The sequence below is a fragment of the Argopecten irradians genome, chromosome 13 (assembly GCF_041381155.1).
Source record: "Argopecten irradians isolate NY chromosome 13, Ai_NY, whole genome shotgun sequence".
NCBI lineage: Eukaryota > Metazoa > Mollusca > Bivalvia > Pectinida > Pectinidae > Argopecten > Argopecten irradians.
Window position 1 is genome coordinate 17593335 of NC_091146.1, and position 25241 is coordinate 17618575.

Consider the following 25241-nt stretch of genomic DNA (forward strand, 5'->3'; position numbering starts at 1 on the left):
CTGAACCGATGTAAACTTCCGGTTCAGAACACTAGTTTTAAAAACAATGTAATTTTAGAGCCACAATCACATGTCAAGCGAGTTTATTCTGCTGTTTGTGGAAATAAGCGGCATAACGTACATGGCATATGAAAAATTATAAAATTATGATAATTCTTAGTATATATCAAAATTACGCATGAAGTAAAATAAATTTCGTATCATCATGACTGTTATACAATCATAAAAACCGGTTTGCCATATATAACACAAAAGACAAGTAATCTCCATTTTCGCCTTTTTTTTCTATGTTATTCTTCATTACATATAATGATTTTGTGGGAGTTGTGGATTTCATTCAGGAAATATTTAAAAATTTATTAAAAGTCTTAATTCATCAGTAGAACTTTCATGTGGTGAATTAAAAAAAATGCAATGCATGTTTATTGAACAATGGATTATTATTAATGGAATCGCATTTTTATTGAATTGCAAGTATTTATATGATACAAATTCACATATATAATTAAATTATATCAGTCATTTTAAAGCTAAAATATTAATATCAGTAACATAATTCCTTTAGGATCTTTTAATTGACACGAATACCTATTTTTTTCCCAAATTTATTGTGTATCATAAAGTTATATTTGCTTTTTGAAAACTTTTTGTTTTTGCTATTATGACTTTCTAATAATACTTTTCGTATAATTATATACACATGTTAAATTGTAAGATAGTAGTTTGTGGGTATAAAAGAGTTGTGCACGATAATTGTAACCGGATGGTGAGCTACAGTGTGTATTGGATACAGTATGCTGTTAACGACTTGTACATATGCTATCATATATTTATTATCGTAGGTTTAATCAGTATGAAATGATCAAATATTTAGATAGTGTTCATAACTATTCTGAGTTGACCAAATTAAAAAAAAAAATAGAAAAATTAGAAAAAAATTATTATTATTTAACACTGTTTTTGTAATGACTTCAGATTTTTAATTTAAGTTGATATTAATACGCTGTTAGATTTGAAATACACTGTAGAAAGTCAATCTAAATTTCGCACCGATCTTACTTAGTTTGGTTCATATACATTACTTAGGTATTTTGCAGCTTAATTGTAAAACTGAATAATAAACAATAAATGCTGTTAATCAACTGATGCTCGCGTACGATTTAATTTAGCGTGTTTCTCAGGATATTAGAATTGGCAAAAATATATCGCCGCGAAATATTGGCTAATTATTAGCACAAAGCAGCGTTTTATCTATAAATCACGAAAATACAAAGAAGACTAAACATAAATTTTGAGCGAGAAAACGCGTGAAAATGTTGACAGACATAAAAATGCGAAATGATAATGCCGCGGAAATATGCTGTTTTACAGGATGTACTGAAAATCAACTTACTTTCGCGTGCGATTTACTTTCGCGAATTTCTCGATCCAAGGAAATTTGTGAAAGTTTATCTCCACGAATTAATATCAACATCATCTATATTGATAGGAATAATCATTCAATTGTTAAATCCGCGAATGTTTATCTTTTTGAACTTGTTTTGAAATAGAAATCGCGAAATTTAATAGCTATGAAAGAAATATGGTTAACAATAGGATGCATTGTGTATGAGTGGATAACTACAATGGATCAATTGTTTATGGGAAAGAATGTCGTCTGTGTGTTTGTTTACATGAATGAATATATCATGTTTCTACCACATAACGAATGTTGTTAATACTTTTTTCTTTATGTGTCACCACATTTTATTGTTATTTATGGTAATAAATCACTAAACAATCAGTGCCTTAATGATTTCTATTTGAGACCTGTTTGATCTAACACGTGAGCAATTTCAATAAATACGAGAAAGTATGAATGATAAGAAGCGAAATTGGATGACATATACAGATATATATATATTGAAACGATACAATGTAATACATGACCGTTATAATAATATACTAAAAATTGTTCTTTTAGATGAAAAAAATATCAAACGAATTGATCGTAAAAGTGATATTATACATTTAGAACTTAAAATTCCTGGAAACAGTTTTCATTATTAAATTTGAACAAAATCATTCTGTTCATTTTAATTCGACTATTTGCCTACAAATATAATTATACTTTTAGTAAAAAAAGCCACATTGCATTGAATCGAAAAATATGACGCAAATACAAAATTCTAGCAACATTGTTTCATTGCTTGTTTTATTTCGAATTTAAAAATCACAGTAAGTTTATCTCCACGAATTAATATCAATGTTGGATATGTTAAGTGAATGATGTTTTCCTTCTCTAAAACATCTGCTAATATCATTCTAACGAATTTATTTTGAAATAGGAATCGCGAACTTTATTACGACAGGACATTTATCTACTGTAATCGAAAATTTCATCACCTGGAAACTAGGATCCAGTATCTCTAATTTCCTACCATAAGAAAAGTCCTTAACATCAAAATCTTATGAAAAGCATTACTGGAGTAAAGGAAAGTCCCTTTACTGTTTTTCATCAAGTCTGTACTGCTATCCTATTGGGACCTTTTAGTTCAGTGATTCCAAAAAGTTAAGTGATGTTTGTGGCCTGGAAACTGTTTATTTTTTTTTAACATAAACTGGATACTCAAATGTTTATTAATCGTATATCAGTAAAACTATCTTGTTTTTCTCTCTCCATTTTTCATTTTCCAAAATGCGTGATCCTTTAACTGAATAAATTTAACTTTACAGACCTAAAGCTTATAACAAAATTGATTCAACCTTGAGTTTTAATAAATAGTGTATGCGTGCACTCCTAACCACTTTATTTTACGTGTACTAGTCCTGCATTTGAAGCTTCGGTGATTTCAAAATATGCGCGACAACATTTATTCTGGATTGATAGGCGTTAAATATACATGTAGTTATAATTCTTGATCACGTTATATACAACTATTGACAAAAATAAATTCGCGTTTGAGCTCTTTCACGAAATCAGTTGTAAAACTATATAACGAATATTAAGTGACCTACAGTAAATTATCTTTTTACCATGTTCTGGAAAATGGACTTGTGATATTAAATATCATTCCCGCACACTAACACCTTTGTGGACGTCTCTTTTAACTGAATAGCAATATAGGAAGAAAGGTAGATTTGAGTCCAGGTGATTTGTGCAGGTGACACATGCTACATTAGTCATTATTGCCGTGTCTATCTGTCCTGGATGACTGATGGTCAGTAATCGGTCATAACCTCCGACCACCTTGTCATCTGACCATAACTATAGGTAAATGAACAAGAATGTACAATACACACAATAAAAGGGACGTTCATAAAACAGACAGAGATTAACCACAGATTACTGTAAAACAAATTATTTCACGTCTATTAATTTCGTGGGTTTTTACTTTCGAAGGTAAATACACTAAAGCGTATTTCATGTTCAAAAATTATTCGTGGTTGGCTTAATAAACAGCAATTCAAATAATATATTATTTATTTTACTGAATCTGACTTTCTGAATGGATAATGCGTAATCGAATCCTATCAAAAAAAAAAAAAAAAAAAAAAAATCCGAGAATGGCGCGAAACCCGACGTTACTGTGACATTACAATACATTATGCAGGTACATGTACATCGACGATGCACATCGGTTTGGAAAAGAAGATCCCCATAAAAAAAAGAAAAAAAAAGAATCAATACTTCATCGTTCTTTTATACTTTTTCATTTCATCGAATAATCTTGAAAATATCTATAAGCTTTGATGACACTATTTTATGCGAATTCATAAATTTCTCAAAATCTCTTTCGTATCCCGATGAAAATGAAAGTAGGGATACCAATAATTCAGACGATCCAACGCCGACCGAGCATAAGTGATACTCATTATTTGAACACTAATTAGTATTAGTTTTGTGTATATATGTCTAATTAACACAAAAATAATATTAAATAATTTATTTTGCTTTTGGTCTATGCGCAATCAATCTTCATTCAATATAGGACATAGTGCCAGTATTTTTTTACGGGATGCAATTAATTATTTTTTTATAGTTTTATCTTGAAGGAAACCTAAAAGCTCAAACTTTTCAATCGTTGTTATGGTGTAAAGAAAAACTAATTCGTCTGCTCCTGTTTTGTATAGAGGAAAATACTTTTTGTCAGCGGTAGAGCATCTTTCAATAAAAACAATTTTCTTATTTATAAAATTGTGGTTTTAAAACACCCACAGAAACACCGAAACCGTATTCAGACAGAGCGTTTCCTACAACGTTTTATAAACGTGGTCATCGTTCATTTAATATATTCAATTATTATTCCCCGTTTCCCTAGTAATACATATTTATGAAAGGTCCTATCAAGGTGATATTAATGATTTCAACACCCACATGCACTCGTCTATCTCTCACTTAACACACATTTAATAAATCATCCCATTGATAGCTGTCAGTTAATGACCTGAAGCAATCAAGGACCAGAATGACGGGTTAATTTGCACAAGAATTACGGTTAATATAAACTTAAATCTCTAACTCTTGACCACATAATTAGACAAAAACAAAATAAATAGGAAGCGCTTGAATCGATTCACAGATTTTTCCTTTTAAAACTCTTATTAAAACTGACATTTATGGCGATTTGATAATCACATTGACATAAGTATTCATACATAATATGTCCAGCTTACCTAAATCAATACACAATATTATTCATTAACTACGGTTATAGGAGGTAATGTCCTGTTAATCACAAAAAACAGGCTAAAACATGTCAATATCACAATATTCGGAACATTTCGAATAATTATTATGGATGGCAGTGGAATTGAATGAGGTGTTCCGATTACCATTGCATGATTCGCTTCATGGACATATGAACGGCTTGGTCATGTCGATGTAGTAAAAACGCTTTGTTTCTGTTTGATCTTCGTTATTCCTGTTTGTGGTTCTGATTGTACCATTAACGTAGCTTCCATTTCTGGAATTTAAACTCACCTTGCTGTGTTTTATGTCTTTATATTTCTAGTGTTTCTAATGTCTACCGATCTTGTTCGATCGTGGCGTATTCATCTCTATAACCACTGTTTTCAACTATGCCGTTCGTCATTCATTGCAATTAAATAGTTTTATATTTTTATTTGATGTATATAAAAATAAAAACAAACAAAATATAAAAAAATGATATAAAATAAAATTTGTAATGCGAGATGAAAGTGTGCAATTAATAAAGGTTTCATGAATCAAAATATTTGACATTGACCTTATTATAATTTACCAAAGTTTATGATATTTGCTCACGCCCGCTACATCTTGGAACCCCATTTATTATGTGGGTTTTTATTAGGTCTAGCTGAACATATGGCCCCAGGACAATACCTCAGACCTTGACTCTATAACAGTGCAAATGTGTTACTAGTCAATTACCTAGTAGTACCTAGAAAGGGGAATTTTAGCAAATGGTGATATTTGGCGATTTGGCTGTAAAAATAAAAAAAAAATGCTTAGAGATTTGTTATCAATACAGCGTTAATTGTTCTTTTTTTCGATCATCCAGTATTTCTGAAATTTGATGCGAATCATTTAAATAGGAATGGTAGCTGTTTTAATTTCAAGCTTAATATCAAGACGATATGGAAAATAAAACGTCAACTATTCCAATAAACATACAAACGTTTTAGAGAAGTTTTCACGCATATAGTATAGTTGCAAAGCAACAATTACATTGTTAAAACTGGCGTGATCTACAAACATGAAAACATATTAAAGAACCAAAATGAAGACACAGTAAAATATCTCGCTATACGTTAACTGTTCTTTAATCTGTAATTGATAAATATTTATTACATTCTTCATTTATACTATCCATGTTTTTTAAAAATTTCCTGTTCAGTCATTGTTTTCCACATTGTTCTGGAACAAATAGCAAACGATTGTTTAAAAAAAGGAAATCGGTTTGTAGTATACTTTACATTATCAATACACAAACTTTCGATGTTCCATACCTCATATGGTTGACTGACAGGAATGGCATCCCTACCAATAATTTGTACTATGAAGCATATTGAATTTTTTTGTGATCTCTTGCGATAGGTGTGTTGTAATACAACTTGTTTTTTACACAGGACACATATTAAGTTTATGCACTTGTCATAAAATATAACTGACATACATGTTACCGTAAATACTGTTCCACTCAATTATTTTGTGTTATAATGCGACGTATTCCTCCTTTCCGGAAGACAACGATGAATTCAAATTAATGGCCAATGGTACCACGTGACAGGAAAAAGCGTGTCACTTTCATTGCCTTACCACACAGTCGTTATGACAACATGTCATTTGTAACCCCTAGATACTAACAGTCACCAGGTTATACTGGTGCGTGGGTAACTGAGTAGTTATGCGTTGGTCATGACCCACCATGGATGTCACTTGTGCGATACGGCAAAGATCTTCAAACTTGAAATGATCATTTATTTCTTATTATAATTACCATCACATTCTAACAAACATATGCTGACGTGTTGTGTCTATGTTTTCAGATTAATTATTGTTATATTATCTGATTTGCTTTTTATCATAATTACAAATATAGTCAGAAATATTATGTTTGTGTGTTTCTGGTCAAACATCCAAAAGCTATTATTCCGCATTACGGGTAGGTATCGATTTCTACGTCATTATTTTTGGAGAGTACATCACGTCGTTCCCCCCCCCAAAAAAAAAAAAATAAATAAATAAAAAATTGACTTCCCAAACACCCGACGTCACAATTAATACCTGCCCGCAAGGGCATATAACTCTGTAACATGCAAATACAGATAATAAATTATGGAACTTAGCTGTCGAACAATTCTGAAAATACAGTTGTTTCACTGTCAAAAAGACAAACAAAGAACAAAACCGATTATAGATTTAGCCAACTAAACTGTAACAGTAACTTGATAAATATAAATATTTAAATATCAAGAACCTTCACCACCAGGATGATTCATACTGCGTACCGTAATATGAGCTCTGATGAAATAATTATATTATAGATAGTTATGACATAGACAGATAAAAGCTTAGAATTAATGTAGGCAAGTGGCGATGGCATTGATGACATATGAATATATTTTGTGTAAACAGTTTTGCGGGAAGTTTTCTTTCGTTTTTTTTTTTTTTTTTTTAATAGAACATTATGTGTATCTTTATATACCTTCATAATTACATGAACTGTATATTTATAGCACAACTGTAGTATGAAATGTTTTAAGGGCTCAATATCTAATGTTAGAAGAACCAAAGTTCCTAGAGAAAAAACGTCAACAAATAAGTAGAAAATTGTAAAAACAATAATAAAACAAATAAAGGTATTTACTGTTAATTGGATACACTTCCATCGGACTGCACAGGTTGATTATCTGGTAAATAGCATTTAAGAACGGAGACACAATATTTCATCTTAAAGGTGGTCTTCCGAATTTGCATATTAAAGAGTTATCTGCTCTTGCGGGTAAGTATTGATTGTGACGTCATGTGTTTGCGAGCGTAACGTCAACGGTTCGGAGAAAACGACGTGAATTGCGCTCACAAAATAATGACGTAACAATCGATACCTACCCGCAAGGGAGCTTACTCTGTAATATGCACAGACGGATTACGGTTTGAGTGGGACACAGCAATTCGAAAATATCTTAATCAGTAAACTATCAGTATAATGTGATATCAGTTAAATTACAGGTGTACTTGACGTGTTAAATCAACGTTGAACGAATATATTATTTTTTAACAAATCAAGCTTAACAGTAATTGCAAACCGGAACTATGACCTTGACGGTCTCGTAACATTCATCATTCTGTTTTCATAGCTTAACGGCAATACAGCTGAGTATGCATATCAGATTGTTTTACAGTTTATTACTAAGCAGACTATATTGCTATGAATTGACAAATAACCAGTTATAAATCAAACCTCACGTGACCTCGTATTTTGGATGTTTTGCCATTGGATAGGTACACGTGCGTTTGCGAGCACGGGGCGTGACTATATTACACCTGGCGACAGGTCAATTCCTCTCTTTGTATTCCTAATTGTCTGTTTGTATTAATCAATCAGAGTATGGGAATACTTTAAAGTGTATTTGTTTAATCATTAGATTTTAGAGCAATGGTTTGCAAAACTTTTTTTCATAAACCTTTGTTGAAATGAAGTCTTAGTAATTAATTTTAACTTTAGTTTTTTGTTTTAGTTGTGTCAATTGTTGCCGTCATCGTTACGGTATTTCAATGCACAAATTGTGGATTTTGTTTCCTGTCATAAAAAGGTAAACTGATCAAATATCATGTTTCAATTAGAATGTAATCATTAATCATCAATTTTGATAATAAAATGATTATCTCTACTTATTGTTGAAATAAAAATAAACCTTAATTTTCCGATTAAGTGTGAAGCATCGTATCATATTTCCATTAAAGCACAGAATGTTAAAAAAATCGACACAGCCGACTGTTAGTTTAAAAACAACAAATAAATACAAAATATACGATCACAATGAAGAACAATGTTATTTATTCCAAACGCAAACAAATTGACATCATTTAATGACTTGTGATTCCAGACAACCACGAACGATGCATTCCACTTTATACGCTTAAAAATAAATCCCATGAATTTTTCAATTTTGAGTAATTTGTACTTATTTGCCAAGTATATCGCATTTCTTAATAATTATAAACATTGGGATGAATATTATTGTTATCTATTTTAACGACAGAAAACACTAAATAGCTTAGAATATGTGATAATACATCCGATATGCTGATTGTACTTCAACAATAGATTTTAAATGATACTATTAACTTAAATTGTTAACAAATTAATTTATTATTGTTAGCGATGGTTAGATGTGGTTTGATAACGTCTATTTTTTCTGAAAAAAATATCAACGATGATACATTACGTATGTATCTGTTTTGAACGATTAAATATAAGTCGCTTAGTATAGGTCTTCGGGGTTGCAATAGGATGGTATCACGTTTATTTTTTTCTGTATAATTGTGAACGATGTTGTTCACTTCGAAAAAAAACAAAGTTGCCGATGATAGATGCGATTTGATGATTTTGCATTTCCGACTAATTATGAACGATATTATGCACTAGCAATACGGTACAAAAACGTAATCGTTTAGAGTTACCGATGATAGATGGAGTTTTCTGACTTCGTGATACATGTAACAAGGCCTGCGTGTATTTGAGTAAAATGACATATCTGTCAATACAAGGCTGCAGTAAAAACACGATTCATGTATTTCTGCGGTTATTGCGAGGCCCAATACACACCAATAGGCTCCCAAACGCGGTCCTACTCACCAATGTGGGTCATATCATAGATAAATCTCCCAGCCGCTCTATACCGAATACTCACATTTTATGATAAAATTATTCAGGTTTTGGTCAAGATAGCAGAAAGCATGCACGGAAGTAAGGGCTTGTGTGGCACAACTGTGGAAGGATAAGACTTTAGTCTGACCCTTTTTAAAGGGGTACATTTACCCAAAAAGGACTTCTACTGGGTGTCTATACACATCATGGTGCCGCCAAGATACCGTGTGATAATTTTGTGCCTTTTTTGTTTGTTTATAGTAAGAACTTCTTGCGCCATAACGAACACGGTAAGTTGTTTAATCTGCCTCGTGTAAATATTAAGCAGCGGTATGATGTAATCAATCATCAACTCACGTTTTTTTCTTCTTTCTGGCAAGCGTAATTGTGACGTATTTAGAATATTATATTTCTGTATTTTGACGTAAAACTGAAAAAAATCAGCAATTCTAACGCGCAATTGAGAGGAAATATAAGTATTAGAATGACATTTGCACGCAAATTTATATAAATATTGTCCTGGAATATTACGTTTTTACAAAAGTCGTGTCTATTTTTCAAATTAATACGTATTGGTAACATGATACTTGCAACATCTCATAAACAACCACACCTGTTTAATTTAGTACCTTTATGTCGATACTGGAAATAGCTTTTGTAAAACGACAGTATTAATTGGAAACATTGTAGTCCTCTCTTGGATATCAGCAGTATTACATACATGATACTTGCAACATCTCATAAACAACCACACCTGTTTAATTTAGTACCTTTATGTCGATACTGGAAATAGCTTTTGTAAAACGACAGTATTAATTGGAAACATTGTAGTCCTCTCTTGGATATCAGCAGTATTACATAAATCTTAAAAAAAGGTGTTTTAAGTATAATGTAAGATATGGTAACAAATATTTCTGAGAGTATTTCACAACTAATCTACGATCGTTATTTCTTTTACAAAGCAAATATGAGTGAAAAGATGCTGCGCGAAAATGATAGTTCACTTTTAAACAAAACATTGAAATATGGATAGGGAATCTACGGATATCAATAATTGATACTAAGGTTATCCATTCATTATTTATTAAAATGAGATTTCTCAGAACCTTGCATTAAATGTATTCACTAGATTTCCATTATATATTCTATGCCTTCACCAAACATTTAAGAAGATGAATGATTCGATGTACTGCTCGGGCCACTCGGCAGAAATGTGTATAGTTTCCAGGTCTTCTACAGTTGTATCAACAGTTTTTTGTTAAATGATGTTTGCGCCAACACTCGCTTTATTTATCACATATAATCATCTGACCTATGATTCGGTTTCCTTTATTTTCATATATATCCTATGTTAACTAGAATGAAACATAAACGGACGTAACTTGTGTTTTCGATAAGCAGAATTAAGACCGGTAATTATTTTGTGCATTTGCCACTTTTAAACAGTAATATGTATACAGAGTAATTGCCATTCTTTCTATTTAGTCAGTATTTAGTTTTGTGACAATTAACTAAATCGCTTATTTATCCCAAATATAATCCCCATGAATAAAAGCAGCAATATAGTATTTATATATTGATACGAAATAAATATTACGGTCTTTGCCTTAATAAGTACAGTACTTAATGGTTTTTCAAACTCAAATGTAAAATATGAATAATATACTCTATGTGTACCAGTTAGTTCGTTCGCATTTTGCACGGGAAATGATGAATCGCTAAAAACAAACCGCCATCAAATGTTTGTTATGATACCGCGGCGTAGTGATTTCATATAAAACAGTCCTGGACCGAATTTTGAATTAGTAAGAGTGGAAAATTGAAGCAAAATATGAGTTTACTCTCGTAATAAATATCAAGTCTAAACTCACATTTGGTTTGTACCTCCGAAAAAAAATTCTTGAAATTATTTTTTAAATGATACGTTTTTCTACTATAGTATCTTTAATGAATGCACGTGTCTAAGTTTATTGGTAGTTTTTAAGTCCAGTATATGTTCTTTACAGACAAGTTTGACGTAAATTGCAACCGACAGACATGTCTATTTACATTGATTCATATTAGTATTAAATTGTTATTGCTGAGTGTATTTGTGTAAGGTAACATATAAGCTTATAGCTAGGGTTGCTGTCTCCTTGATGTTTTTTATAGACAAGTTTGACTATACATTGCAACTGACAGATAATTATGTATAAGTATATTGATCTAAACAATATCAAAAATATAATACTATTATCAATATTGCATTAATACTATTAATATTGATGAAATTAGTATCACGTATGTTTATTAACATTTTCCTTTGGTAATTTTATAAATTACAGACAGGCTTGACTGTATATTGCAACTGACATATAAGTTATACATTGACATTGATTCAAAATATATTATATATAGATAATACTAAAGTACATTGAAAGTAACGCCAACTATATTGAATATATATAGAATACTATAATTATATACATTGATATTGAATCCAACTATATTGACTATATATTACTAGCATCAATAATATCGTTTTGTGCTGTATATTGTGTTCCCTGAGTATACATCTGTAAGGGATCCTGTAGGTGTATCAGTTCCGATACAGATTCGTCAATGTAATAAAACGCATCACATGGTTAGTTGTCTAACTGACATACTGGCAGGTTTATGTGGCAATCGTAGCAAATGGCGCTAAAAACCGGAAACCCAATCACACGGTCGGCTCCTTCACGGCTGATCTGATGCATTGGTGATCGGAGTTCCATGAATATATTATTACTCATGGCACATAAATCTAGACATACATTCTGATAAATACAATATCACTGATTTGAGAAAAATTCCATTTTTTTTTCAATTTGCGACACAAGCAGTTTCTACATTTACTGAGAATTATGAACAGCGAAATAGAGAAATTGATATTTGAATATGAAATGAAACATTATCACTGAATGTAAATTATAAGTTTGAAATATTTAAGAATTTATGTTGTTATATACACGTAATAAAAATATATCACAAATATCTGGGTATACACAATGTATGTATGGTGGGATTACACTCAGATTCATGTATCACATCACTCTAACATAACAAATTAATTATACATTCCAACTTATACGTATAATCCAATCTACTTCAGATAATCTGTTTAATCAAAATTATAAGTTAAGTGAGGAACATTTTTCAGCGAAGAAAAATCAAGTATCATTATCACTTGTGAATTAAGAAATCTGTTGCAGGTGTCATTCTAAAGTGACAATGTAAACGACAACGTCATATATGTTTGTATGGGCTGAAAAAGTAAATTTTAGTCAATGAAAAGGATTTTTACAAGTCAAGCAACATTGGATTTATTTATAAAAACAGGGAGCCAAGACATTATACCCTGTCATACCTTGTTCAAAATGGCACAACTTTCAAACGATTATACTCAAAATCATTTTAGAATAAATCATTAATAGCATTTAAACAATAAAAACTTTGTTGATTTGTTAATATTGTATTTAGTGATATTAGAGAACCGCGAACCCCGCATCCCACCTTGCCCCGAATAGATTCCGTCCACAAATGCGACGTGCAATATAGTACAATAAGCAATGATTCCACTATTTCTACTATCACTTGTAAATATATCACGAACATACCGCATTATCCCAAAAACAAGCGCATATAAAACAAGGAATACGTACTAAAGTGATTGAAGCTATTACTGTAATGTGTATATAGCCACCTTTTTTACATTTTAACTGAATCAAACTGAATTTGATAAAATCTATATCAAACAAATATCCACAATGAACAAGAGATATACACTTGGTTACTTTCTCTTACTCGATGAATAAATAAAAAACAAATGTTATAGCTGTTCTTTCTGTGCATATTACAGAGATAGCTCCCTTGCGGGTAGGTATCGATTGTTACGTCATTGTTTTGTGAGCGCAATTCACGTCGTTTTCTCCGAACCGTTGACGTTACGCTCGCAAACACATGACGTCACAATCAATACCTAACCGCAAGTGCAGATAACTCTGTAATATGCATAATCGGAAAACTGAAAGTACAGTATACAACTATCTACGATGTCAGAAAATTAAAAAAAAACGTTGGACATGTTTTTCAAACTTAATAAGGAATATGTTAATTCATGAGTTTACTTGCATCGCAAAGTTCGCGAAAAGTAAAACGCACGCGAAAGAAAGTTGGGTTATAACATATCAATGTGTCTTTAATTCTTTCAGTCAGTACTTCCTAGTCATCAGAAAAAACAGACAATGTCTTCCATATAAAAACACATGTTATGTCGTTGACTTTTCGTTTTGGCTGGTGATCATGACAAACGTTTCCATGTATAAGGTATTGATCGCATACTGTATTGATACTTGCCGCACCTATTTATAGCTACAGATAGATACTTGCCGCACCTATTATGTTTCCTAAAGTGAGATATTGGTCCCGCGTAACTGTACTAAATAAGAAATGCTGCTTTCTAAATATAGAAACAGAGAGAAAATGACATCCATGTCAGTTCTTTCTCTTTATTTTTCCATATGTTAGATATTGGTCACTGGATGATTATGGCTGCTTCCTGTACATATAAACAGTGAAAAAAACATAATCACAATTAGATGTGGGCTCTAAAACAATGGCCATAATCACTATAAACCTTTTCTCTGTTTGTCTCTTTGTGCTAGTTTATCTCTTTAAAAATGGTAATTTTTGGAGGGTGTGCCAACTTCGGTTAAACACAGTTTATATAATTCAAGTTTGCTCGTAACAAGCATTTCGATTCGCGCTAAAGTACCTTCATCAACCCATAAAAGAATACACAGTGTCAACGTTTATAACGTCGTTTTGATTGGCTGAGATAATCATCTAATAGAAAAAAAGTCCCAAACAAGAATTTGAAACTTTGAATAGATTACCATTAGTAAATTGAATCATAAGGATTTGTTTGAATATATGTTTTATGTTATGTAGATAAAAGACAAAAATCTTAGTGTACTCTGATTATAAACCGCTTCACACTATTTTTAGAATACACTCAAATGTTTGTGGTATATCTCTATAACATAAAAAAACTATTCAAATTATTCCTTTAATAATAATTATGTTTAAAACTTTTTGTATTAATATTACTCGAAAAAAAAACCACAAAATAAAATGTGTAATTTACATACTTCTTCAAAAGAAAAACAACAACGATCTATTGCTTCAGTAACTAATTGAGGGTATCACTTGTTTTTAACAAATTTACTGATATATTTCAAATATTCAGTTTCGTATCAATCTAGGTATATTGGTCTTGCTGTGTATAATTAGTTTTCGTATCAATTTGAAAATAATATTTTCGTATTTTCAGGTGGACGGGAGAAGTTCACGGTTTAACAGAACGACAGTGAGACAGGGTAACACGGGAGGTAACTCTATTCAAACATTCCATGCTAGTAACCGCAACAACCACATTGCTGGAATAACGAATGGAAAATCTGTTGGAATAGGCGGTATTATCGGCGCAAAAGAAAGCAAAGTGATTGGGAATAGTTTACGGCAAGGGCTAAGGAAAGTACTTCCATTTGGGAATAGTATACAACAAAACAGTCGAGTTGGAACGACGGTGAATAATGCTGTTAGAAAAAATAATTTGATAACGCGACAGACAAAAGGCAAACAACATGGAAAGACTATGGCGACTGGAGGAAATCGTGCTGGTGTGGGTAATACAGGAAATAAAATCAGTAGTCTTCAGAGGAAAATTGTTGGACGTCCATCTAGCATTACTAGAGGAAGGTCAAATAAGATGGTAAACATTAATAGTAGTGGCCAATCCAATTCTGGAAATGGTGGTCATGGGAACGCTAACTCAGGAGGTGCGCAGCACTTGTCAAGGAACGTGCAGATGCATTCCAAGATTGGGTCGGCTAACAATTTGGGTCATGGCAAGAGTACAAATCATGGATCAGCAACCGGGATGGTTCGAAATAGTAAAAATACCGTCCATTCGAAATTCCGAAAGACACAGGGTCAGACACAAGCTCCAAGGGCAATCCCATCGAACACCAGATCTATGACATCTAATAGTAGAGGCGCATCACAACGTACCCCTAATGTTAGAACAATGTCATCATCAGGGTCTTCAAAAGGCCGAAGTGTTTCTATGTCAAATACCATTAACCATGGCAACGCCGGGACTAGTAATGGAAATACCAGGACGAATATGGGAAGGACTAATGGACTATTTCATACAAACAACGGAGCAATTCAACATTCAAGGAATTCGGGAAGGTTTAATAACCGACAAAATATAATACAAAGAACACCACAGAGAACAGCGATGGGGCACTCATCATTTCCGGTCTCCTCGGGCATGCAGTCTAATATCAGACGTAGAAATGGAGGAATTCCGAGAGGTATTTCTAGTAGTGGCAAGCGAGTTGTGGTTCAAAATGGCCGACGCATTATCGTTTCTCCTTCACGTTTTAGTATGCGTCGTCAACATTTGCAGACTTCTCAGCAGAGACAGAGGCAGCAACAAGTTCAACAACAGCAGATCCGAATAGTCGGAGATTCTCTGGAAGGCGGGCTGGAAAACCTGGACATCGACAATATCATAGGACTAGCCTCAAAGATCGCTTCAGTCAAACTAGCTAATTCAGTTTTATCATCTGTAGGCGGGCAAGAGGGGACGCCACAACTGTCACGGTTTTTAATTAATTCCGAACTTGATATTGTTCCGGAACTCATTATGACAGCCCCTCGCCAGATCATACAGGCTCAAAGTCAAGTTGAAGAGCCTTCAAGGCGAGTCGAACAGGCTCCAAGGCGAATCATCACTATAAACCAGCGGGCGCCAATTTCGATTCAATCTCAGTCACCACAGACTGCTACTAACGAACTTCAAGTTGCTCCTAGTGGCTATGGCATGCCGGTGTTAGTACGATCTGGTGGTGCAATTCAGTTCTCTCGAGTGGATCAGAATGGAAAAGAAATATCGAGTCTAACAATTAGCAAAGGTAAACAGACAGATACAATTAATAATGCAAACAGTGTTAAACAGAATAGTAAGTCAACGACAGCGACCGGAAACGGAAATGGGAATGGAGGCACGAGTAAACAAGCACCGGAAAAAGAATTAGAAATGGAAATGGAACAGGAAGGATTAACAACCACTACACCAGTTCCAACTAAACCAACCAAGCCACTGCTACCACCTACAACAACTGTAGCCAACTCTGTGATCCTGGTGTAAATAGAAATTGGAATGACTTAAATGCGTCCGTTTCGGTGTATATCATATTGATAAAATATTCTGGTACTGAGGGGTTATCGACGAAACCTTATTAGAAAAAGATCCAGAGTATATGTGTTAAGAAATATTTTATTCATATATCAACTAAGGTAGTCATACATCAATCATTAAATATTTAGATTTTTATGGTGACACTGATATACCGAATAGCCGGTTATTTCCGAGGGGATGATGTTTCGAGATTTCGCCAAAATTAAAAGCCGCGATTTTTTTCTTCTTTTTTTTTTGGTTCAAATTGCGAAAATGTTGCCTCGCGAAAATAATTGGCTATACGGATGCAAGCAATAGCATAATGTAAACCAACTTTCCTTCGTGGTTACTTAATTTCGCGATTCCCGTATCAAATTATTTTCGCAAAGATTAAGTTTCGCATATTTTAATTGAATCTTTGAAGTCAAATTTGCAAGATTTATTGAAGATATACCTTTGCGGAGATGAATTTTCGCAAATTTACCTCGATCGCGAAATTCGCGAAAATAAATAGCAAGCGAAAGGAATTTGGTTTATAACATGTTGTAAAATGATGTTGCATACGCTGACCTCAATAAGATACTGAATTGATAATTGACTTCAAAAAATTATTTTAAAAGAGAAAAGAACATCCCTCATATATGAGTAAAGATCCTTAAGCTAGAACTGATGTATTGTATAGATATTGCAATTGTATATTTTGTAATGTTACATAATTTTATCGTGTATTGTTATATATTTTTAGAAAGAAAGAAACAATAAAACTAACAATCTACTTTTAATTATTTACACTTATTCGTATAATTGCAATATCACTTCCACACAAACTTAGTACATGAAAATAAAGATATCATCCTTCCGGATCAGATATACATATATAGTCAGAACTAATTGCGGAACAAACGAATTAAGCCCAAATGCATAAACAGGTTTTTTTGTATTTAAGTGTCAACTGTTTTGAGCATCATCAATTGAGTTTTTAATATTTTTCTTTTGAATCAAATGCATTTACAACTTAATGTGAGGCAAAAACATTAAAGTGAATAGTCGGGCAAAGAAAACCAGTCTAAATGCGTTCATTGGCCTTCCAAAAGTTCTCACATATTAATACGACGGTCAAAGTCTGCTTACATTTCCCAGTTCTGACCGTTGAAATAAATAAAAGTTGAAGCATTGAAAGCGAGGCTGCGTGGAAATGTAACCACCGACATAGTCAGCCGGAAGGACGTTTTAGGATTTCTATACTTAAATTTAATTTCTTCGTACGCAGACAGATTTTGACGACAGATATTCTATTTCTATTTCATAAGAAATTATACTGGATACATTCACACCATTTTTACCGACTTTAGCCATCGTTGCCCGACAGTTCACTTTAAACTCAAAATGCATATACGAGTTTTTGTATTTGGGTGTCAGCTGTCTTGATCATCGTAAATTTAATCTCGATCAATAAAACGTCTTAACCGATTCTGCTGATTGCAGATCCCCGTCTGTAAACCCAAATTTATGAAAAAAGTATGCACTTATGATTTAATGGTTACATTTCATTGAATAAGTGTATCGTGGAAATATTAACCATTGACTATTTTTAATTTACGATTATATATTTTTATATATCTTTCATTAATTTTCTTTGTCATTGTTTCTCCCGATCTGCTTTAAAATATTTACCCAAAAACGTCGTACATACTATTAGCATATATTAAATTTAAAAACGACTGCATAACGACTTAATTATTTTTTGAAAAATCAAAGAAAATAATCATACAAAATTAGATGTATCATCGTACTGTATATTACTTCATCACAGATGAATTATAAACATAAAACCTTATGTTGCAAAATTTGATATTTTACGTCAACAATTTGCTTATCGAATCTTGATTTTATTCTTTGTTTGTATAATGCAGTTGCTGTAAAATCATTCTGTAAATATAAATACACCCTTTAAAATGAAACATCAATCAATTTAATCAATGAATGATGAAATAAAAAAGATAAAGATAAAAATATAAATGAATATAATAAAAAGGAAAACTAAAATAAATACGATTTTCAGATAACATCTAAATTCAACAAGACGATAATATGGGATCATATGTGCATACTTTTCTCGTGGGAATTGGGATTATAGATGTTTCTAGAAATTTAGAAATAATACTCCAGGCGCCGACTTTGTATTGAGATACAACATGTAAAATGCATTTATAAAGCCTACACAATAGTCAGAAGACGGTGCCGAACTAAGCTGCCGCCAACCAAAAGGTAATTATTGTCCGATTGTCCCTACAATACCAAGGCCGAATGATGGTTTAATTACCCGTACAAGGTATTTTCGCCCTAGGTTCTGTTTTGGAAGGTCTGCGCATGCGTAAACTACACAGCGTCCACAGACAGATTTTATTACTAATATTACAAACTGTGTAGCTTTTGTTCCGACATAGTTTTGAGAGAGGTTAATATAATGTTCTATTAACCATTATATACATTTAATATGTGTAGAAATATGTATTGCAAACCAATGCAGTTTTGTCATGATATCATTATATAATTTAGTATTTCCATGCCGAACCTTTTCTTCTTTGTTATAATCTTTCTTTATGTACAACATCTATGTTATGTGTGCTATACTCTTGACTGACACTTTTGTGAATTGAGATTCGTTAATTCAAATTACTTTCAAAATTTAATCGCTGTAATTTTCTGTCAGCGAATTTGATTTTCCAATATTTCATTGCAATACAAAGTATGTTGAAGAAAACAAGAATACCAGATATTATATAATAACTTTTCCCTTACATAGCATATCAATATAAAGCCATATAAACGTATTTTGTTAATTGCGTCACCCATTCTACCCTTTAACAGTTTTTGGTTTGATTCGAAGCTCATTTGTTTCTAAATTCGTAAAACTTGCTCGACTAAATTAGCAAAACAAAAAGCGAATTGAATGAAAATAATTGACGAGGAAAAACTAAAACTTCCATGATTTCGTTGGTTGCATTTTTGAAAAACTATTTTTTTCCTAATTGACATCGTTTTAGTATCATTCAAATAATTGTTACAAGACGTTAATTGATTTATGTTACTGTACAAGTTATAGTTTTAATGGTTTGTGTCTTTCGTAGGGGAAAATATATATATATGGAATAAATATATGGGTTTGGTAACTAAGATGTATGATCTGATTAAAATACATAGCCTTATCGTTGTTTACAATGTTTGTACATTATATGGACGATAAAGCTCCGTTTGTGCCAAGAAGGGTCTGTATTTTAATCAAACCGGGAGTTCACTATAAGTTGAATACTAGGTACTTGACATAGAGGTCATACTTAAGTCATTTAGAGACGTCATGGAATAACAAATATGTCGATGAGTCCTATATCGGTTGTCTCCATTGTAATTGCGTATTGTTCAGAATAATACTGCTAACTATTTTTTTCCGTAATATCGCTATATTAATAATGATATGATAAATTTAAAGAAAAATCCTTACAGACGAAATCTATAAAAAATATTTAATATATATACGCGAATAAGTGTTTAAACATATACGTATGAATGCACGTTTGTCAGTCAGATCTCGGTGCTGCAGGGGCTACTATTTATGACGTCATATACACATTTGGGCTATGGTATAGTAAAACTTGAGGCAGTTCAGGAGAAAAAAAAACATAAGCCCGCCTATGAAGATTACAGAGAGAGCGACATCCTATTTCAAAGCAACGCAGTCAACCACAGTGATCAAATTAACTGTGTCGACTCTGGTCTCCCCAGTTTTACTATATAATAATCCAGGGGTGGATATGTTGTCAGAGATAGTAACCCCTGGAATGTCGAGGATGTCGGAGCTTTTGATCGCGTATTTATGTATTCACGAATATGTTGAGATAAACAAACACAAGAAATATTGTTAAGACGAAAATAGATTGGTGTACAGTAAGTAACCAGTGTATCTAAAAAAGGTATGATTTCTAAAATCATTTGACATCATTAATTATGATGATGTTTTAACTAAATACACAAGACATATTTATGATGAATAATTTATTATTCAATTGTTTTTTAAACAAAACTTAACAAGTTACTTTTTCATGACCAGCACGAGAGTAAAATAGGAATTAATCAGCAAATTCGTACAAAAAACTACCATAGTACGGAAGAATAGTGGAACTGTTACAATAACCTAAAAATATCAAGCAAATTGTTTCAAATCCTTGATGTTACTTAATGTTGGATAAATCATGTAATGAATGGACACTTCTGTCAATCAACGCAACTGTGATGGATATAATAATGACGTTCTGTCATCGGTTAAATAAAATCTTTCTTGGTTGAGCAAGGTGGAAAACCTCTTACTTCGAAATTAACCAAGAAAGGTCTTAACCGAATTGAAAAGATTTAAAAAGATAATATCATCATTAAACTTTTTGTGATTTCTACCCTAAAATATTATAGTTATATTTCCTCAGCTTCGGCATCTACAGGTGAGGCTGTTGGCTGCTCTTTCGTCTTGGGACTTGATGAAGGTTTTACGACTTTGCCGTTTTGAGAAGGTGTGATTTCTGGCTCTTCAATATCAACCACATCTACGGGAATGGGGGATGATGTTTCTTTACCAATGGGGTTTACTCGGGATTCTCCATTGAGTTTTTCTTGGAAGCGACCTTTGAGTTGACCTTGAAGCAAACTTTCAATTTTTCCTTTGATTTCAGCCAAAACTTGACCATTGATGTGCTCTTGAAGTTGACTTTGAATGATGGATTGGCCTTGATCTTGAGCTAAACCAGAAGTTGCCTCGATGTTCACGTTGGCGTTCATTCTACTAGCTTGTCCAATATTAACAGAAGGCATGGTTATCTCTGAGCGAGGTGTTCCCCTTTGGATGACGTCATTGTTATTGTTTCGGACAAAACGGATCCTTAGAACACGCCTGTTGGAACTTCCACTTCCGGCGCCACTTCTGACGATGACTCGCTGAGGTGCCCTATTTTGCTGGTTGTTTCTGAATAGGACGATCTTACTTGTTCCACGTTGGCTTGCTTCAGCGGTCCGGAAGGAAGGCGTCTCGGAGGCAAAATCGTTAACTGGCATATCCATGGCAACGTTCTGTGGTCTGTTTTTAAACATCACCCTCACTTGTCTTGGACTGGTCTGCGCGGCATCCTGCCTTCCCCTCAGAGTAAGATGGATCCGTCTACCAGACCTATGGGTGATTGACACTCTCTTGTTTGATCCTCGCGGAAGCTCGATCTTGATTTGCTTGGGTGCGGCAGCGATTGGCTCCAAATATTCAGTTTGCATCCCACCATTGTTGACACCATTTTGTAGGTCGTTTGCCCTGGCGAGGTCACCTTCGTATGGTAATTGGTTGCTCTGTAGTTTGGAGATTCTAAGGAATTTCACTGGGGTCAATATGGGACCAGGGCCAAATCGAGATTCCGGGGAGATCCTTGGCTGGTACTGGCGGTCCTATGGAAAACAAGAAAAATAATTTTAAAATTTGTATTTTAATTTCTCAATTCAAACGTATTTTTTTGCTTTTTTTATCCAAGAATATTTTTGATATGGAACCAATCGTTTATATTGATATCGAAGAGAAAATATTTAATAAAGGATAAAAAATGATCCTCCTTATACAACAGTAACACAATCAAGTTCTACACAAAGGTGAATAACACCACATACTATTCCCTCTTTGCATATTACAGAGTAATCTGCCCTTGTGGTTAGGTACCGATTGTTACGTCAGTATTTTGTGAGCGCAATTCATGCCGTTTTCTCCGAAAAGTATGACGTTACGCTCGCAAATACATGACGTCACAATCAGTACCTACCCACACCACAAGGACAGATAACTCTGTAATATGCAAATACAGAATACCATAACACTATATGTCCATGTAATGGTAAGTTTTATATAAAGAGAGACAACTCATACGAATAAAGTACCATTACTGGCAAGTATTGCGAGCAAGTCATGTAGTCGAAATGATAAATACCATACATTGTGTATCATTGCGTGATTTTAATTTGTGGGAGATCGTATGTGCACATAGTATCAATATTTACTTCAAACGACATTAGGGAAATATAACTGAGATGATAATACTAATGACATGATCATATACCTAAAACCAATTGAATAGAAGCTTAATTCAAATACACTTTAAATTTTGTTAATATTTCTTCAATTAGTGTTTCTGAGTCAAATATTCATATCTTTTTCTGATAGGATTCTGAGAATAAGATTAATTATTTTTTTCGCTAGCGATTTTTAACACCCTCCGTATTTCTTTAGCTGTGCATAGAACTACTCACATTTTACAAAGATGTTAGTAGATGGATTATACCATGATTTATTATGTAGTGTTAAATCCAAATGGTGTTGTATATCAATAGCAAAGCTATATAATGTATCATAGATAAAATACTAATTGTTGCTAAATACCTTAGGGCTTGAAAGAACATATGTAGCTCGATCTGTAGAGCGTTAGTTCAATGAATCAGATATACCAAATTCGATTCGATTAAATGTATGCAGAACCTTTGTTGCATAAAATATATCTATTCCCTGATAACAAATGCTAGTGTCATTATATAAATTGTCATTAATTTCAGACGCTTTGTCAAGATCTTGATCTTCAAAACATCGGATTAAGCTAATTTATACTTCGGTTTTGTAAAACTGTAAGTTCAAATTAAGCAAATTTATTCTTGACACCCTTCTGCGTTATACAAATTAGTAATTTCTTTAGCTTTTGCCGTTAATGAAACAAAATATATATGATAAAGCTGATATGTGCAAATACATTGTATTGAACGAAGCCATTAGTACATGGCAACATTTCAATGTGTAGGAAACACAATGAATTAATATATTAAAAATACCATAGTTTTATTTTTTACCTTTTTTTGTTTTGTTTTTTTTTAAATATCCCGATATTGATATTATGATTCGGTCTGAATGTATCATACACCAACATATGATTTAGCAAGGAAAAAATTTCTTTAAACCTAAACAATGTGATTTATATAATATTTATGATGGCAATTTAATTGAGAAAATTGGAGTTAATTGCATGAGTATAAAAATAACGAACATAATATTTTACTGAGATATTACATGAACTTTAAGTTTGATGTAAAACTATCATATACCGTCCTAAACATACATATGTCGTGCGGAAAATGCTAAATTACAGATTAAAAGACAAAGGATAGATAATAAAGGATATGATTTGCGATAATTTGCAATAATAGACTTACCATCTGAGGCAAAACTCTGGCCATTGTGATTGTTACGAAGAACTGAAATAATGCGATCTTCAGAATCTGTTTCATTGTCTCCATTTTCATCGGTGCTGTTCTTGTATAAAATTGAAATATGAAGTTCAAAATGTTCTTGGTAGTTGGTAGTGGTAGTCTTGCTTGGTTGACAGTTCCTTGTAGTTGTTGCAAAGTTCCAATAATTTACAAAGTTACGAAAAAAAAGTTACGAAAAAAGTTACGGTAGTTCTTGTAGAAAGTGCTGGTTAGTTCTTATCGATTCGATGTCTCTCGGCCTTTTATATACAATTATCAGCGGTGTAACGTCGGCTGTCATCAATCAGTTACGATGAGTTCCGTATATGTTGTGTAATATCAATTAACGGTTTTCTGATTGTTCTACCTGTATGAACTCTAAATAGGCCGTGATATTGTTTTGGCTCGTCTATAAAACGCTCTAATGAGGCTCTGACGGGATTATTTTTAATTAGTTCAAACGAAAGCTGAAATAATTGAAAAAAATAGTTAAATGAGATAGCTGTTATCTAGATATCAGTGCTGAATTTCAATTAATTCATGTATGTGGTTCTTTAGATAAATCAAAAAATGAATTAATTGAACAACAATCGTTGCTTGAGAAAGATATTAATTAAATATCAGTGTCGTATTTAATTTGGTAATGGAAATTTAAAAATAGGTCCACCTATGGAATGGTCAAAGACGGCTATGTGGGTTTCCGTTATTTCCTATTGGAATAGATTAATCGAAAGAAAATAGACATCGTTGACTATCAAATGGTTTAAACATTAATTACAATTCAAAAGAAATTTAAATTTGATTTATACATAATATATGCTACACACCTTCCGAAGTTTCTAGAACTAAACCTGCTTTCAGTATTTATTTATTTTAAATCATATCCTGTTTATCTATTTATGAAATTAAATAAGAATTTGTAATTGTTATTATCTAGCTCTTAGAACACCACTTAAAAACATAAATGTATTATTTACCAATATGCTCGTTTTTGTAATCAAATAACGCATAAAAATAGATAATACATTTCTTGCATCAATCAGAGAATATACATATAGTAAAACAAAACTGTTTTTTTTTCAAACATCCATGATAAAAAATAGATTGTCGAGATATCCTGCGGGAGCCCCTTTGATCGATGGGAAATGAAAGGTCAGAGGTTGTGTTTATGGCTAGTTACACGGCATTATAAACAAATCAATAAGCGACGTCGTTTATCGGTGGCCAGTTGACCTCGGTACAGGTGGGATCATAAAAAGATACGATACAAAAATGTTACTGACCAAATAATTAATTACCATTCCCCTGACCCGACGAAGGGTCATACA

General features: G+C 32.7%; 2 protein-coding genes across 2 annotated transcripts; one reads left to right on the forward strand and one right to left on the reverse strand.

The window, feature by feature from the left end:
* Positions 1 to 9419: 9419 nt before the first annotated feature.
* LOC138306261 (uncharacterized protein DDB_G0283357-like) lies at positions 9420 to 17384 on the forward strand. Its single transcript, XM_069246671.1, has 2 exons — positions 9420 to 9625; positions 14686 to 17384. The coding sequence occupies exons 1-2, from the start codon at positions 9542 to 9544 to the stop codon at positions 16570 to 16572; spliced, it is 1971 nt and encodes a 656-aa protein (XP_069102772.1). The 5' UTR covers positions 9420 to 9541; the 3' UTR covers positions 16573 to 17384.
* Positions 17385 to 18478: 1094 nt separating this feature from the next.
* LOC138306262 (uncharacterized) lies at positions 18479 to 24130 on the reverse strand. The gene is made up of 2 exons (XM_069246672.1): positions 23878 to 24130; positions 18479 to 22080 (listed from the first exon to the last, which is right to left on the reverse strand). Exons 1-2 carry the CDS (start codon positions 23965 to 23967, stop codon positions 21067 to 21069), a joined length of 1104 nt encoding a protein of 367 aa, XP_069102773.1. The 5' UTR covers positions 23968 to 24130; the 3' UTR covers positions 18479 to 21066.
* Between the last annotated feature and the right edge of the window lie 1111 nt (positions 24131 to 25241).